Source organism: Ictalurus furcatus, chromosome 12 (assembly GCF_023375685.1).
Source record: "Ictalurus furcatus strain D&B chromosome 12, Billie_1.0, whole genome shotgun sequence".
NCBI lineage: Eukaryota > Metazoa > Chordata > Actinopteri > Siluriformes > Ictaluridae > Ictalurus > Ictalurus furcatus.
This window is the reverse complement of record NC_071266.1, coordinates 30,405,267-30,420,680: the sequence shown is the minus strand read 5'-3', so window position 1 is coordinate 30,420,680 and position 15,414 is coordinate 30,405,267. Positions and strand designations below refer to the sequence as shown.

The 15,414-nt window shown below is 42.2% G+C and overlaps 1 protein-coding gene across 1 annotated transcript in view; it reads left to right on the top strand.

Moving 5' to 3' along the window:
- The first annotated feature begins 1,192 nt into the window (after positions 1–1,192).
- LOC128616358 (protein shisa-9-like) overlaps positions 1,193–15,414 on the top strand; it is a 36,787-nt gene continuing 22,565 nt past the window's right edge. Inside the window, exon 1 of the mRNA XM_053638964.1 lies at positions 1,193–1,541. Within this exon, the coding sequence (XP_053494939.1) occupies positions 1,225–1,541 (317 nt within the window). The 5' untranslated portion in view covers positions 1,193–1,224. The remainder of the gene's footprint in view (positions 1,542–15,414) is intronic.

Sequence of the window (15,414 nt, the reverse complement as noted above, 5' to 3'; positions counted from 1 at the left end):
TGTATTGTTCTCTTCTTGATACATCACTTTACTTGTATTTCCACATTTGTATGTCTCTCTCTGTTTGTGTCACAGTGTCACAGTGAAGTGAAATGACATTTGGCATCTATTCCTTACTGCCACATATCAGATTGGTCACTCAGATGTCTCAAGTTCCCAACAGGGTCCACTGGAGCTGGATATCTGGACATCTTCAGGTAAAACATCCTAACACACACACACACACACACACACACACACACACCATCATTATCATCAACTGTGGTTGCTTAAGTCAAGTGTGACTATTCTCCATAAGGTAAATTATTGGTTTATCTGCAGGTGAGACTCAAACATTGATATGACATCAGGAGTATGCATACAGTTTTACAGAAAGAGATAACAGAATTTTGCTCTAGTCCAATAATGGTTGAAAGAGCTAGCTAAGACAGCATCACTGAAAGGGAGAGCCAGAAGGTAACACAGGCATGAGGGCACCACCCTGGGGCATAAAGCAGCACACATCAAACAGCATCAAAACATCTCAGTTTACCAAAACTCTCTATGCCCATGAACACCCCCCCCCGAATCTGTGTAGAAAAAAGAGAAACTATTAACAAAAATTTTGACTAAACAAATAGGTTTTCAGCCTAGACTTAAAGTCCGAAACACTAATTGGGAGGCAGTTCCATAACTGGAGTGGAGATTGTTCATTATTCCTGGTACTAATAAAGTGTCTCACTCTCTCTGTTACTCTCTGTCTCTGTCTCTCTCTCTCTCCAGTGTTGACCCAAGGATATGACTTTCCACTCATCTGGCATAGCTCCGGGGTGCTTTTCTTTTTTGTCTCCCCCCACCTGCTGTATTGGGTGTCTTATTTTGTGATCAACTTGTTCTTTAACATTACTGATTGATCATGTAATAATAAGAAGACTCTTGGTTTCTTCTGCTGTGATTGAGACATTTTATCTACTCTTTTGTACTGTCTATCCCTTGCTGTCTTTTTAAAGTCTGCTCACTTATTGTGGGTAAGGTCATTTCTTTTCTGAGAAGATGAAGATGACACTCTGCATTATTTTAAATCTTATCTTGCTCCTAGCCATCACATCATATTCTGATTCAGCCAATCAGACTGAGGTGACTGTGACAATGGAGGAGGAAGGGGTGGTGTCATCAGGCAGCCGTTGTTGGGGTTACTATGATGTGATGGGCCAGTGGGATCCACCCTTTAACTGCAATGCCGGCATGTACCTGTTCTGCTGTGGCTCATGCTACTATCGCTTCTGTTGCCAGTTCAACGGTCACAGCCTGGATCAGACCAGTTGTTCCAATTATGACACACCTGCCTGGGCCAATACAGGAAAACCTGCCAGTGGCAATGACGGCAACAATGCTAATGCCAATGCCAATGCTAACACTAGCAATATGCCCAAGCCAGACCAGATGCACATGATTGTGTATGTGATCTGTGGCGTGGTGGCCATCATGATGCTCGGCGGAATCTTTGCCAAATTGGGTCTGGAGAGGACCCGCAGAGGAACTGGGGATACCAGCAACACCAGGTAGTATTGTTTGTGTGTGTGTGTGTGTGTGTGTGTGTGTCTGTTTGTCTGTATTTTGAACATATTTCCATTTGAGCAAGATGTGCATATAGACTGTGTGACAGTTTTCTAAATGGTTCCTCAACATTCTTAGTGACATTAGCTATGTTTCTATCCAAAGTTGTGAATTTAACTTATGCACAAAACTGGAATATCGCATAAAACATTTGTGAATAAAGCACCGTTTCCATACAGTGAGTCGAAGAGAACAAATGCATTACTTCCTGATAAACTGGTGCCAAATATCAAAAAGAAAAATGAATTTGCTGCAGTAGGGGAAGCCACTGTGGGCCTTTTTTTGTATATAATAAATTACTTGCATCTCAGCAGGCACAGATGAAATGCAATAAATGCGGTCATGTAATCTTGCATTTGGAGGTGGGAGCCTGCTCTTTAAGAATGCAGTCATGCAAGACAGTTCTGGGAGGTAATTATACCAAACCACTTTGATCACAACCTTTGGTTTTTTAGAATGATCAAAACAACATTTCAGATGTTGTGCAACAAGATCGGTCCACTGGTTTGTCTGGTGCTGCCGTCCCATCGCACCCAAGTTTGCGCTGTATAAGTTGGCAACGTGCGCCAAATACAGAGTTGTGGGGGAGATGTGTGGCATCAGCAAAACCACAGTTCACTGTTGTGAATATTCTGTGTGTTGGGCCATTTGTGCACACATGATGAGCAACTAAATAAAATTACCTGACCTGGCTGAGACACAACTATACCGCCCACCATGTACCACACATATTTGGAGCTCTGGATGGAAACCATATCCCTATTTTGGCTCCCGCTAATGATTACAGCGATTACGTGAACAGAAAGGGTTGGCCCTCAATCATAGTACAAGCACTTGCTGACGAGAAATTTATTTGGTAAATGTGTTTCCATCGTAATTTGTGCGTATGCCTTCTTATTGGATAAAGAATTTATCTGACTCAGTTGAGCGCATAAGTTTTTTATGTGCATTTTCAGAATTTATGCACATTTTGGTCGTTCCCATCCAGCATTTTTCCCAAAATTTTCCTACTTTCCAAAAATAGGTGGCTCTCACAAATATATGTATATCTGCCTTACTGCTGACATACACACACGTGTGTGTGTGTGTGTGTGTGTGTGTGGACAAAATGGAAAAAGAAAGAGAAATTCAATAGTTTCATATTAAGAAATCCACTTGCTGCCATAACTGCCAGTGGATAGCATAACACACACACACACACACACACACACACACACACACACTACATATAAAACTGTACTGCACATAGCACACGTGTAGGTTCATAAATATTTATACATTGTTGAAATTGAACAATTAAAGAGTAAATTGGGTGTATTGACATCCAAATGTGAACAGTGTGAACAGTCGGATTAAACATTTAGGATTTACCCTACTTTTTAATTGCACTACTTTGTTAAGGGCAGAAAAGTAAATGGTACATTGGCTGCTAAGTTGTTCCATGCCTATGTGTGTCTTATTCATTCATTCATTATTTTACTTACAAGTAAGCAGATAAATTGTCTAGAGTTGATTTGAAGTGTGCCATTGACATTTGGAATCTGTTGCTCATAATTCTCAATATGAAGTTCAAAGAGCTGTCACTGACATTGAAACAAGCCATAATTAGGCTGAAAAATCAAAACAGACCACCAGAGCAATAGCAAAAACAGGCCAAATCAACTATTTGGTACAAAAGACTTATTGCCCTGGTGAAGAAAAACTCATTCACATCATATCAATAACACTGTCCAAGAGGTAGTTATGTGTGCATTAATGTCAACAATCAGAATAAACATTTACTGTAGTAGATACAGTGAATTTACCACAAGATGTATTAGAAATATAGACTACATGGCCAAAAGTATGTGGACACCTGACCACCACACCCTTGAATATCTCATTTAAAAAGAGCCTTAATATGGAATTGGTCCTGTCTTTGCTATGATAACAGCCTCCCCTCTTTTGGGCACTGTTGGAGTTGGCATATTGTAGTTATGCCTTGTGCTTTCTTGTCCTACCACCTGTCTTCTATCTTATGTAGTCTCTGGGTTTGTCCTTTAATTTAATTTAATTTTATTTTATTCATACAGCACATTTAACAATGGACATTGTCTCAAAGCAGCTTTACAGAAACATATAAATTCATAATATAGATTTTAAATGTATGAATTTGGAGATTGAGTGCAAAACTGTTTGTGGTAATTGCAGTGCTAAGGCTATAATAGTAATTGAAGTCATAGGTATCATAGCATAACTGTTCATATGAATTGAGGTCCAAAGCCATCTTTATGGTTCTTAAGTGGTACCATCATCAATAATCTGAATGATCTTTAGGCTGCACCATGTGGGGACATCCTCAGCAGCAGCCTGTGACTTCCAATTGATGAGAACTCCAACCAGAGGTAGGGCATCAGGGTGGATCAGGCAGGTCCGGAGAGCAGAAGGGGTCAGGATCACTGGTTTCTCAGGAGTAACGTGTAGGTTGACAGAAAGGGGGGGGGGATTATTAGGTATGCTTATCGTCCCATAATGGCTAAGGACAATGTACTTTGTGTGAGTGAAAGCAAGGACTCTGGCAAGACTAGCTATGACAGCATAACTAAAAGGGAGAGCCAGAAGGTAACACAGACATGAGGGCTCCCTGGGACATAAGGCAGCCAGCCGCTCCACCATCAACAAACCTGGGTGAAGGTGTTAAAATTGGGGTGGCAACAGCATCCAAACATCCCAGTTCACCAGAACACTCTCTGCCTATGAGCCTCTAGATCTGCTCATTTAACCAAGAAAAAAACTATACACAAAATGCTTGAGTAAACAAATATGTTTTCAGCCTGGACTTAAACACTGAGACTGTGTCTGAGTCCCGAACACTAACTGGAAGGCTGTTCCATAACTGTAACCTTCACTATTCCAGGTACCAACAAATACCCTGCACCTTATGATCAAAGTAGGCGTGGCAGTTCATAAAAGACCAAAAGTTTACTCAGGTACTGTGACACAAGACCATTCAGTGCTTTATAGATCAATAGTAGTATTTTATAATGAATGTGAAATTTTACTGGAGCCGATGAGTGTGGATAAGATATGGGTTATGTGGTCATATCTTCTGGTTCTAGTAAGGACTCTTGCAGCTGCATTCTGGACTAACTAGAGCTTGTTTATGCTCCTACTGGAACATCCAGATAGTAAGGCATTACTATCCTAGTAATATTATCTACATGAGCATCAAATGAAAGACTGGAGGCAATAATCACACCAAGTTATTTTCATGCTTCACATGATGAAACAGAAAGACCATCCAGAGTTACTGTGAGATCAGAAAGATTACTTCTAGCTATACGTGGTCCTAGTACCAATACTTCTGTCTTATCAGAATTAAGTAAGAGGAAGTTAATAAGCATACAACGTCTAATGTCTTTTACACATTCCTCAATTTTATTAAGCTGCTGTCTATCGTCTGGCTTTGCTGAAATATACAACTGTGTATCATCAGCATAACAGTGGAAGCTAATTCCATGTTTATGAATAATTTGACCCAGAGGTAGCATATATAAAGTAAAAAGCAGTGGGCCTAAAACAGAACATTGTGGAACACGAAACTTTACCTCAGTATGCATAGAGAAGTCTCCATTTACATCTACAAACTGATAGCAATCGGTCAAATAAGACCTGAGCCAGGAGAGGGCTGTTCCCTTAATGCCAACATTTTCTAATCTATCAAGGAGAATAGTATGATCAATGGTATCAAAAGCTGCACTAAGGTCAAGCAACACAAGCAAGGAGACACAAACCTGATCAGAGGCCAGTACTAGGTCATTTACCACTTTAACCAGCACTGTCTCTGTGCTATGATGAGGCCTAAATCCTGACTGATACATTTCATGATTGTTATTTCTATGTACGTAAGAGCATAGATGCTATGGTACAACCTTTTCTAAGGTATTTGGAGATAAAGGAAAAATTTGATATTGGCCTATAGCTGGACAATTGACAGGGGTTGAGGTCAGGTTTTTTAATAAGGGATTTAATAACTGCTAGTTTAAATGATTTAGGTACATAGCAAGTGCTAAGGGAGGAATTGATTGTGTACAGGCTGTAATTTGTCTAGCACTCTGCAACATGTATGGATCATGTGATGCATATACCTTTGATGTCCTTTTGCCTGACAATGATCAAATCTATCAGCTGCCAATGCTTTAATCTCAGGTGCATCCAGATTGTTTTGTGATTGTCACCTTGGCAGAAGATGGTGTTGGTGATGCACAGCATGTGCTCAGCAATCTTGCTCAGTAGAACAGACCATTCTGACTACCCAGGCTGCAACTACTCCCTTTCAGGTGGTCTTATCAGTGCCACTTCTGGTTTGTTACTGGCAGGAGTGGATTTTATAAGCTGGTAAAGGCCTTCATATAACTGTTCTTTGAATTGAGCATAGGTGCTGAGAATGGTTATATGGTGGCTTTAGTCCAGCAGGAAGTGTAGCTTCATGAGGTTCTTGTTCAGTCCAACAGATTGGGTGAGGACAGATGCTGCTGTTCATCAGACTTGTTCTGAAAAACCCCACTCAATGAATCCTGTCTGTTTGGTTTTCCATTCTAAAAAAAGTGTAGCCTCCAGCTTCCTTTAGCATCCTGTCATCAGCCAGTCACATCTCAATGCAATAGTGGGTTAGCTTTGTAGAAAGGAGTGAGGTTCTTTTCACTGGTCTGTTGGTATTGTCCCAGTCTAACAGAGTGGGGTCCCCTACCATAGGTATTGCCCCTCCCTGGAAGCATCCCATACACCCCAGTAAGTGTATTGTTTACAGAGTTTGTTTACATAGAGATAAGCTCTATTCCCTCCTTAATAGATTTCCATTAGATTTATGTTTATCTGTGAATGTTTCTTTTTATCACTATTGCAATGATGTAAATCTATCTAGTGTATATGGGCAAAAGGCTGAGCCTGTCCAATATTGGTCTGGGTTGCCCCCATAGGCCAATAGGAAAGCTCCTTGAACTGCAACATATTTGAAATGTCTTTAAATACATTAAAGCTATCACTGATTATGAATGTCACAATTTTACACAGTAGTGCATGCCATCAGATCAGATTGCTACGACATATCTTTCAAAACTGCAGACACCCATGTCTATGAACATAACACAGTAAACAGAACATCAGTATCTTTTGTTATTTGATTAGAGTTGTAGCTTTTTGTCCATAGTATCCAAGTGAAGTTACTGACTCTATAATGAATGAGACTTGAGTGTAAACTGTTTTCAGTAAGTGCAATCGTTAGGCTTTTCGTATGAGTTGATCAACAGCCATCTTTAAGCTATCCATGTTTTACCATCCAAGACAATCTCACAGCAAATGTTAGGCTATGTGGGGCCATATCATGTGGGACAGCAGCAAGTGATTCTCAGGTGATGGAGGCTCCAAGCAGAAGTAGATCATCAGCATGGCCCAGGCTGGGCCAAATTAAAAATCATATTTGTACAAGTGTTATTTTAATATAAGGATTATGCTGTCAAGTTTAAATTGAACAAATTTACACACACAAGTACACACAACTGTAATATTTTAAAATGTATCCTTATATTATGTTTGGGAATATGAGTGAGTACAAAGCAGCGTGTTATGCTCTCCAACGCACAGTGAGAGCCAATAAACTCTGGTACAGCAAGCAAGTGGAGTCTCATTTCCAGCTTAATGACTCCTGAATAATGTAGCAGGGACTGAGAACTATCAGTGCGTTCAGAGGCAAATCCACTGTGGTGATGATAGCTGACTCTTTTCTGACTGACGAGCTGAATACTTTCTATGTGTGATTTGATGCTGAATGTAATAGCACTAGCCTGCCAACTAGTGCTACAGAAGGAAGCAACGCTGTTAGTGATGAGAGTGAAATCACTGTCTTGGAGTATAAGATTAGCTGGTGTGTTCTCTTCCATCTTCACTGAGTCCCTAGCTAAGTGTGTGGTCCTCACATGCTTTTAAAATCTATTTTCATTCCTGTGCCAAAGAACAATAAGCCCTCTTACCTAAATGACTCTCATCCTGTAGTGCTCACATCACTTGTCAAGAACGTTTTTGAGAGACTTATCAACAATTCTATCCCTGACAGCCTCAACCCACTCCAGTTCGCCCATCACCCCAATAGGTCTACTGAGGATGCCATCTCTCATGTCCTACACACTTCCCTCATCCATAATGACAGCAACAAAGGGAACTATGTAAGGCTGCTGTTTATAGACTATAGCTCAGCTTTCAATACCATAGTCCCACACAGGTTGGACTCCAAGCTCAGGGACCTCTTACTTATTGCCTCCCTCTTTGACTGAGTCTTGAACATCCTCAAAGACAGATCCCAGGTAGTGAGCCCATTTACCTCCAACCCCAAGTATGATCTATAGTATCAAAATCTGCACTAAGGTTGAGTAACACAAGCAGTGAGACACAACCCTGATCAGAGGCCAGTAGTAGGTCATTTACTACTTTAACTAACACTGTCTCTGTGCTATGATGAGGTTTAAATCCTGACTGATACATTTCATGAATGTTATTCCTATGTAAGTACAAGCATAACTGCTTTGCTACAACCATTTCTAAGATCTTAGAGATGAAGGGGATATTTGATATAGGTCTATAGCTGGACAGTTGAGAGGGGTCAAGGTCAGGTTTTTTAATCGGGTTTAATAACTGCTAATTTAAGTGATTTAGGTACATAGCCAGTGCTAAGGGAAGAATTGATTATATTTAAAAGTGGTTCAATTATTCCTGGACAAATCTGTTTAAAGAAACATGTAGGCACAGAATCTAGTGACTTTAGTGACATGACTGTGTGTCATCATAAGCTTCACTTCTATCATCAAGTTTGCTGAAGACACAGTGGTTATGGGCCTCATCTCCAACAACAAGGCCACCTACCTTGATGAGGTGGAGAAAGTAGTAGCTTGGTGCCAGGTTAACTGTCTCTCTCTGAACATCAGCAAAAAAAAGGAACTGGTTGTGGACTTCAGGAAGAGGCAGTAGCAGTATTACTACTTGAGATCGGTGGGACCCCTATAGAGAGAGTGAGCAGCTTCAGGTAGGTTGAAGTACACATCTCTGAGGACCTGACCTGGACTCATCATATCCAAGCTCAGGTGAACAAAGCCAGTTGTACCATCTGAGACTGCTGAGTAAATTCAGGGTCTCCCCAGTAATCATGAAAATGTTCTACACTGAGGCTATAGAAAGTTTACTGACTCCTGCATCTCAGTGTGGTACAGGAACTGCTCAACCCAGGATGGTAAAACCCTGCAGAGAGTGGTGCGCTTACCTGAATGCCTCTCTGGGTCTGCTCTCCCCTCTCTGCATGATATCTACATCAGGCGATGCAGTACAAGATCTGCTAAAATCATCAAGGACTCCACCCACCCCAGTAACTCTTCAGCCTGCTGCAATCAGGCAAGCACTTTTGTAGTCTGATGTCTAATACTGAACGGTTCAGGAGGAGCTTTTTCCCTCAGGACATCAGACTCCTCAACATGGATATGTCCTCCAAATAATTTGGGATACTATGTAAAATGTAAATAAAACCAGAATGCAATGATTTGCAAATGTCATAAACTCATATATTATTCACAATAGAACATATCAAATGTTTAAACTGAGGAAATGTATCATTCATCCATCCATCCATCTTTATACCACTTAATCCTTTTCAGGGTCACGGGGAAACCTGGAGCCTATCCCAGGGAGCATCGGGCACAAGGCGAAATGTATAATTTTAAGAAAAAAAGGGTAATTTTGAATTTGATGGCCACAACACGTCTCAAAGAAGCTGGAACGAGGGCGACAAAAGCCTGGAAAAGTAAGTGTTACTAAAAAGAAACAGCTGGAGGAACATTTTGCAACTAATTAGGTTAATTGGCAACAGATCAGTAGCATACTTGGGTATATAAAAATAATATGTTGGAGAGGCAGAGTCTCTCAGAAATAAAGATGGGATGGAATCTGGATGGAAGCATATGTTGCTCTAAAACCTGTATATACCTTTCAGCATTGATGGTGCCTTTCCAGGTGTGCAAGCTGCTTGTTCAGTAGGCAGTAATGCACACCCATGCCAACAGAGATGCAACCTATTGAACTGAGCGCTGATAAAAAGCTGGATGGTCCCTCTTTTCTTTAGTCCGCTTTAGTTTAGAGGATGCGGCGTCCATGCTTTCTAAAAAAAGAATTTCGGATTTTGATCCATCTGACCATAGAACAGTTTTCCACTCTGCCTCGGTCCATTTAAATGAGCTTTGGCCCAGAGAAGACGGCGGCATTTCTGGATCATTTTCACATATGGCTTCTTCTTTGCATGATGGAGCTTTAACCAGCATTTGTGGATGCACGGCAAACTGTGTTCACAGACAATGAGTTCTGGATGGCATTTCTGAGCCCATGCAGTGATTTCCATTACAGAATCATGCCTGTTTTTAATGTAGTGGCTCCTGAGGGCCTGAAGATCATGGGTATGCAATATTGACTTTCACCCTTGTCCTTGCGCACAGAAATTTCTCCCAATTCTCAGAATCTTTTGATGATATTATGTACTGTAGATGATGAGATCGTTTTATGTTGAGGAACATTATTCTGAAATTGTTCTGGATGCAGTTTTTCGCACATTGGTGAACCTCTGCCCATCTTTACTTCTGAAAGACTCAGCCTCTCTAAGATACTCTTTTTATACTCAATCATGGTATTGACCTGTTGCCAATTAACCTCCGCTGTTTCTTTTTAGGAACACTTACTTTTCCAGCCTTTTGTTGCCCCATTTCAACTTTTTTGAGACATGTTGCGGCCATCAAATTCAAAATGAACTTTTTTCTTAAAATGGTACATTTCCTCAGTTTAAACATTTGATATGTTTTCTATGTGCTATTTTGAATAACATATGGGTTTGTGAGATTTTCAAATCATTGCATTCTGTTTTTATTTACATTTGAGTCACAACGTTTTTGGAATTGGGCTTGTATATATTCTTATACAAATATTTCTTTTTCATTTCTGATTTTTTTAAATTAGTTATTTAAATAAATTATCTAAGAAGATCTAGGCCAGGTTTTCATTTTACTGCGTTATATACTGTATATAACTATATATGTGACAAATACAAATCTTGAATATACCAACAACTGCACCTCTAAGGACCCATCCATCAAGCTCCTCAAGTTTGCAGACGACACCACGCATATAGGCCTCATATGCGAAAATGAAAAGACCATACAGATATGAGATAGACCATATGAAAACCTGGTACACCCAAATCTGTACCTGAACACCCCAAAACACAGGAGTTGATTCTTGATTTCAGGAAGCAACATCCCTACAACATTCCCAAATCACACTAAAGGAGTGGAGTGCATCATTCACTCTTCAGAAAAGAGTGGATGATGTACAAAAGTCTGCCAGATTCCAGATTATGGCTTCCAGAGTCCAGATTGTAAAAGCATTAGGAGAGTATCATCACCGACTCATCCTTTCCTGGCCATCACCTATTTGAGCAGCACTTCAGAGCAGCTAAAACCAAGACAACACTCAAAAAGTCTCTTCTCAAAGGCAGTGTTCCTATTAAACAACTTATAAACTCATCCATTCTGTAAACCTTTCTACCTGCACAGTGTACTTTGGACCTGACATTAATGCAAAAAATAAAAACAAAAAAACTCTGTACCTCAAATTACAAATATGTAGATTTGCACCTTCTTACCATATGTTTGCATGATTTATATAGTTTGTGTTACCTGTACAGTGTCCTGATGGTTTTGTACTCTTTGTACTTGCACTGTTTGCATTATCTGAACTGTTACATGTTGTCCATCTACGTACGCCAACTGTGCCAAGTCAAATTCCCAGTACATGCAAATGGAACTGGCCAATAAAAAGAGTCTGGCCAGATGATAACTCGGATAATGTGAGAATGACAGTGTCAACACAGAGAATGATAACGTCATCGCAGGGTCACAATGTCAACATTGTTCATGACAGTACATGAAGTGAAATGGCATAGATGATTGGAAGGTCAGTGAATTCCGAGCCATGGGACCGTACTATTCGCTGTTCTATAGCTGTTCTATTCTCCAAAGATTTGAACATAAATATATAAACAATTGAAGAAATGTAAAAAAAAAAAAAAAAAAAAAAAAAAAAAAAGAAGAAGGTAAAACCATTCTAGTTAAAGCCAAGGTTAACGGGGTGGAGTTTATTAATACACACAATAACGGATCAGATCATTTAGAATAACTATATGAATTACATTTACATTTATGGCATTTGGCAGATGCCCTTATTCATAGAGACTTAGAAAAATACTTACAGAAGTTTAATTATTATATGAGGACATTTTCAAGTTTTCCAACGTGTGTTCCCTTTCAAAGGGAACTTCGACGTTGCATTTAGTATAATACTATGGGAGTGCCTCTCGCGCGTGACCAGCATCTTAAGCTTGTGTGGAATCATGCCTATTTATAGGCCTGCCATGATCAGGTGACGTGGCAATCAAGTGCGTCACGTGATTTAAATATGGCACCTGTGAACCGCGCCATCAGCCTTTATTATCGTCAGCAAAAGACTGCATGTCAGTTGTTTGTGTAAAGAAACAAAAAGACGTTTCATTTCCTCGCTATCTTTTCTCGAAATCTCAGAACTTTTCTGTCCCTTTAAAAATTAAGAGAAGATAAACAAAAGGAATGACCGAGAGAGAAAAATATGAGTCAGAGGATTTCATCACGGGGAACAGTGCACACTTTCTGGGTGAAGTGTCTAGGTATGTAGCATGCGATGGCAGCCTCGAGAGGCTACACATGGAAATGCCTACATTAAGCAGCTCAGCTTGCGACTCACGCGCTTCTCGGAAGCCGAAGCAAGTTAGGTTTCGGAGCCTCACGGATCTGGGCCGGCCGCTGCCGAGGCAGCTAGCCATCTCAGGTTCAGGGGATCTCTTATGGATCCGGAAGACGAGCCGGAGACGAGCGCTGCTCTATTTCTTACTCTGTCTTCCGGATTCGGCTCTCCGCTGGATTTTGGAGCTCGCATCGCGACTCCTCCTTCCGCTATGGAAAGCCAAAAGGGGAAGAAAAAAAACACACACAAAAATAATAGTAATAATTCCTCTCCGACTCTGAGGAGCCAGAAGGATGTGCTAAAAACTGAGAGCAGCATATAAAGAGCTGCTTGAAGTGATTACAAAGGCTGGATGAGCCTTTTTCTCCCCAGTGAAAATAAATCCCTCACACTGCAGAAACTCCCCCGTCTTCCAGAAATGCGTGACAAAATATCAGGCTTCTGGGGGAAAACCACGCATAAGCCGTATTTATAACCCCATGATGTTGGATTATTGGGCCATTGTGGGGAATGAACGGCATGGCTGTTTAGCTATGCTGAAGGTGGTGGAGGTGCTTGCGAGCTACCTCTCTCCATCAAGAATTAGGGCGGCCGGCTTTGCCATCCAAGCCACTGTGTAAGGCCACCGTGGCATTGGTGGGCAAGGCCTACGCGGTAGTAGTCTTGCTTGTGGGTCACTGCAGTCAATGACAGTGTTACAGGCCTACCAAGCAGACCTGCTGAGTGAGCTCGACATAGTTTGGCATTCAGCCAGTTCCTTACCTGTTGTCTTGAGTTAACCCGGGCATCCACGAGGGGAGCCCGGACCAGCACTAGTGCGAGGGAGACACAGAAGGCGAGTATGGCACCCCGTCAACCCCTGTGGACAGCCAGGGGAACCGGGCAACCACAGTCGCAGTCTGCTACTAGGCCTGATCTGAGAATGGTCATAAAGGCCAAGCAGGCAAAGAAGAGCGGTCCTGAGGGGCCATGGAGGGACGTATCAGGGGATATGAGGTTGTTAGGGCAGTTAGCCCCCAGTGCTACTGTAGGGCCTTTCCTAGCCAAGGTGGTCCCAAGTTTTCAGTGTTCTCTGGTCAGCGAGCTGTCACAGGGCAACGAAAATCTGATGCTTTCCCTCCAATAGAATGTGGAATAGTTAACCTTACTAAAAGACCTTCTGGCAGCATGGAAACTACTGCCAAATGTGTCTACATAGGTACTGCCTACCGTAGAAAAGGGTTACCGGGTCCAGTTTATTGCTCGACCTCCCCGGTTCACATGTGTGCTCAGCAGAGTAATCAGCACAGACCAGAGCCTGACATTAGCGCAGGAAGTAAGATCCCTCTTGGACAAAGGGGCCATAGAACATGTACCCCATTCCCTGAGGGAGGGGGGTTTTCACAGCCGTTATTTCCTGGTCCGCAAAAAATAGGAGTTTGCGGCCAATTTTAGATCTGCGTCATCTGAACTGTACTCTTCGGACATACAGGTTCAAGATGCTTATCGTTCCACAGATTCAGTTTGAGGACTGGCTTGTGATGATAGAGCTAAAAGGTGTATATTTCCACATAGAAATATCACTAGCTTTATCCCCTTGCACCTTCACAAAGTGCATGGATGTCACTCTGGCTCCACTGTGACTCCAGGGCATCCATGTACTAAACTACCTGGAAGACTGGTTAATTCTAGCATGATCCAGGGAACTGGCGGTTCAACATCGAGATGTTGTTCTCACCCACATGAAGAGCTTGGGGCTCAGGTTGAACCTCAGAAAAGTATGCTTTCCCCAGTGCAGTGGACAACTTTTTCTAGGGGTTATAAGGATTCTACTACGATGAGGGCGTTTCTATCCCCAACATGCGTAGGGTCAATCCTATCAACATTGTGTAAGATAAAGCTGGATCTTGGGAGACTATTGGCACTTATGGGCCTATTGCACAGGAGAAAGTTGGGGGTTTTGTCCAAGGATGAAACCTTGGAGAATAATCAGTGTCACGTGGCAATGCTTACGTGCTCTGAGAATTTGAGTGTCCCTGGTTTCTAGCCTTGGGTCACACTCTAGGGGGTGTCTCCTTAGCACAAGACGGTAATGACAGACACCTCCCTCATGGGCTGGAGTGCGGTCTTAGACAGCTGTCCAGCTCACAGTCTCTGGTCGGCCCTCATCTGGAGTGGCATATAAATTGCCTAGAAATTTGGCCCATATTTCTAGCACTGAAATTCCTTCTTCCTCAATTGAGAGGTCATCATGTGTTTACAGACCACACACCGGTGGTCTCATACATTGACCACCAGGCAGGATTATGTCCATGCTCCCTGTTCAGGCAGGTGCAACTAATTCTTCTCTGGGCAGACGGAAAGTTCGTCAGTGAGTGCAGTGTACATTCTGGGAATATGGGGGCAGACATCCTGTTGAGGCAGGGGCTGAGGCCCAGGAATTGGTGGCTCCAACCACAAGTGGTGGAGTCCATATGGCGAGGTTTGACCAAGCGGGACTGTATGTGTTCGCCTCCGAGGAGACAACACACAGCCCGCTGTGGTTCGCCTTAACTCCTCCCACACAATTAGTGCTGGACGCCATGGTATACATGTGGCCTAGGTCACATCTATATGCTTTTCCCCCAATCGCTCTGCTTCCACAAGTTCTAGTGAGAGTTCCCCAAGACAATCTATGTCTGCTGCTAGTAGTACCTTATTGGCCAGCTTGAATATGGTTCTCAGAGATAATATCCCTGCTAGATGGCACTCCTTGGGAGATTCCCATCTGCAGGGATCCACTGTAGACCCAGTGAACTGCGCGGTAGCTACATTCCTGTAGTTCTTACAAGAACGTTTCTCAGTGGGACGGGCTCCTTCTACAATCAGGGTTTATGTGGCCCCCATTTCAGCCGGCCACGCCCCTGTGGGGAAACATCCACTAACTTCGAGGATCATGTGTGGTGTCAGGCAGCTGAGGCCCATCTGCAGGCTGCACATACCTTCCTGGGGCCTTTCTGT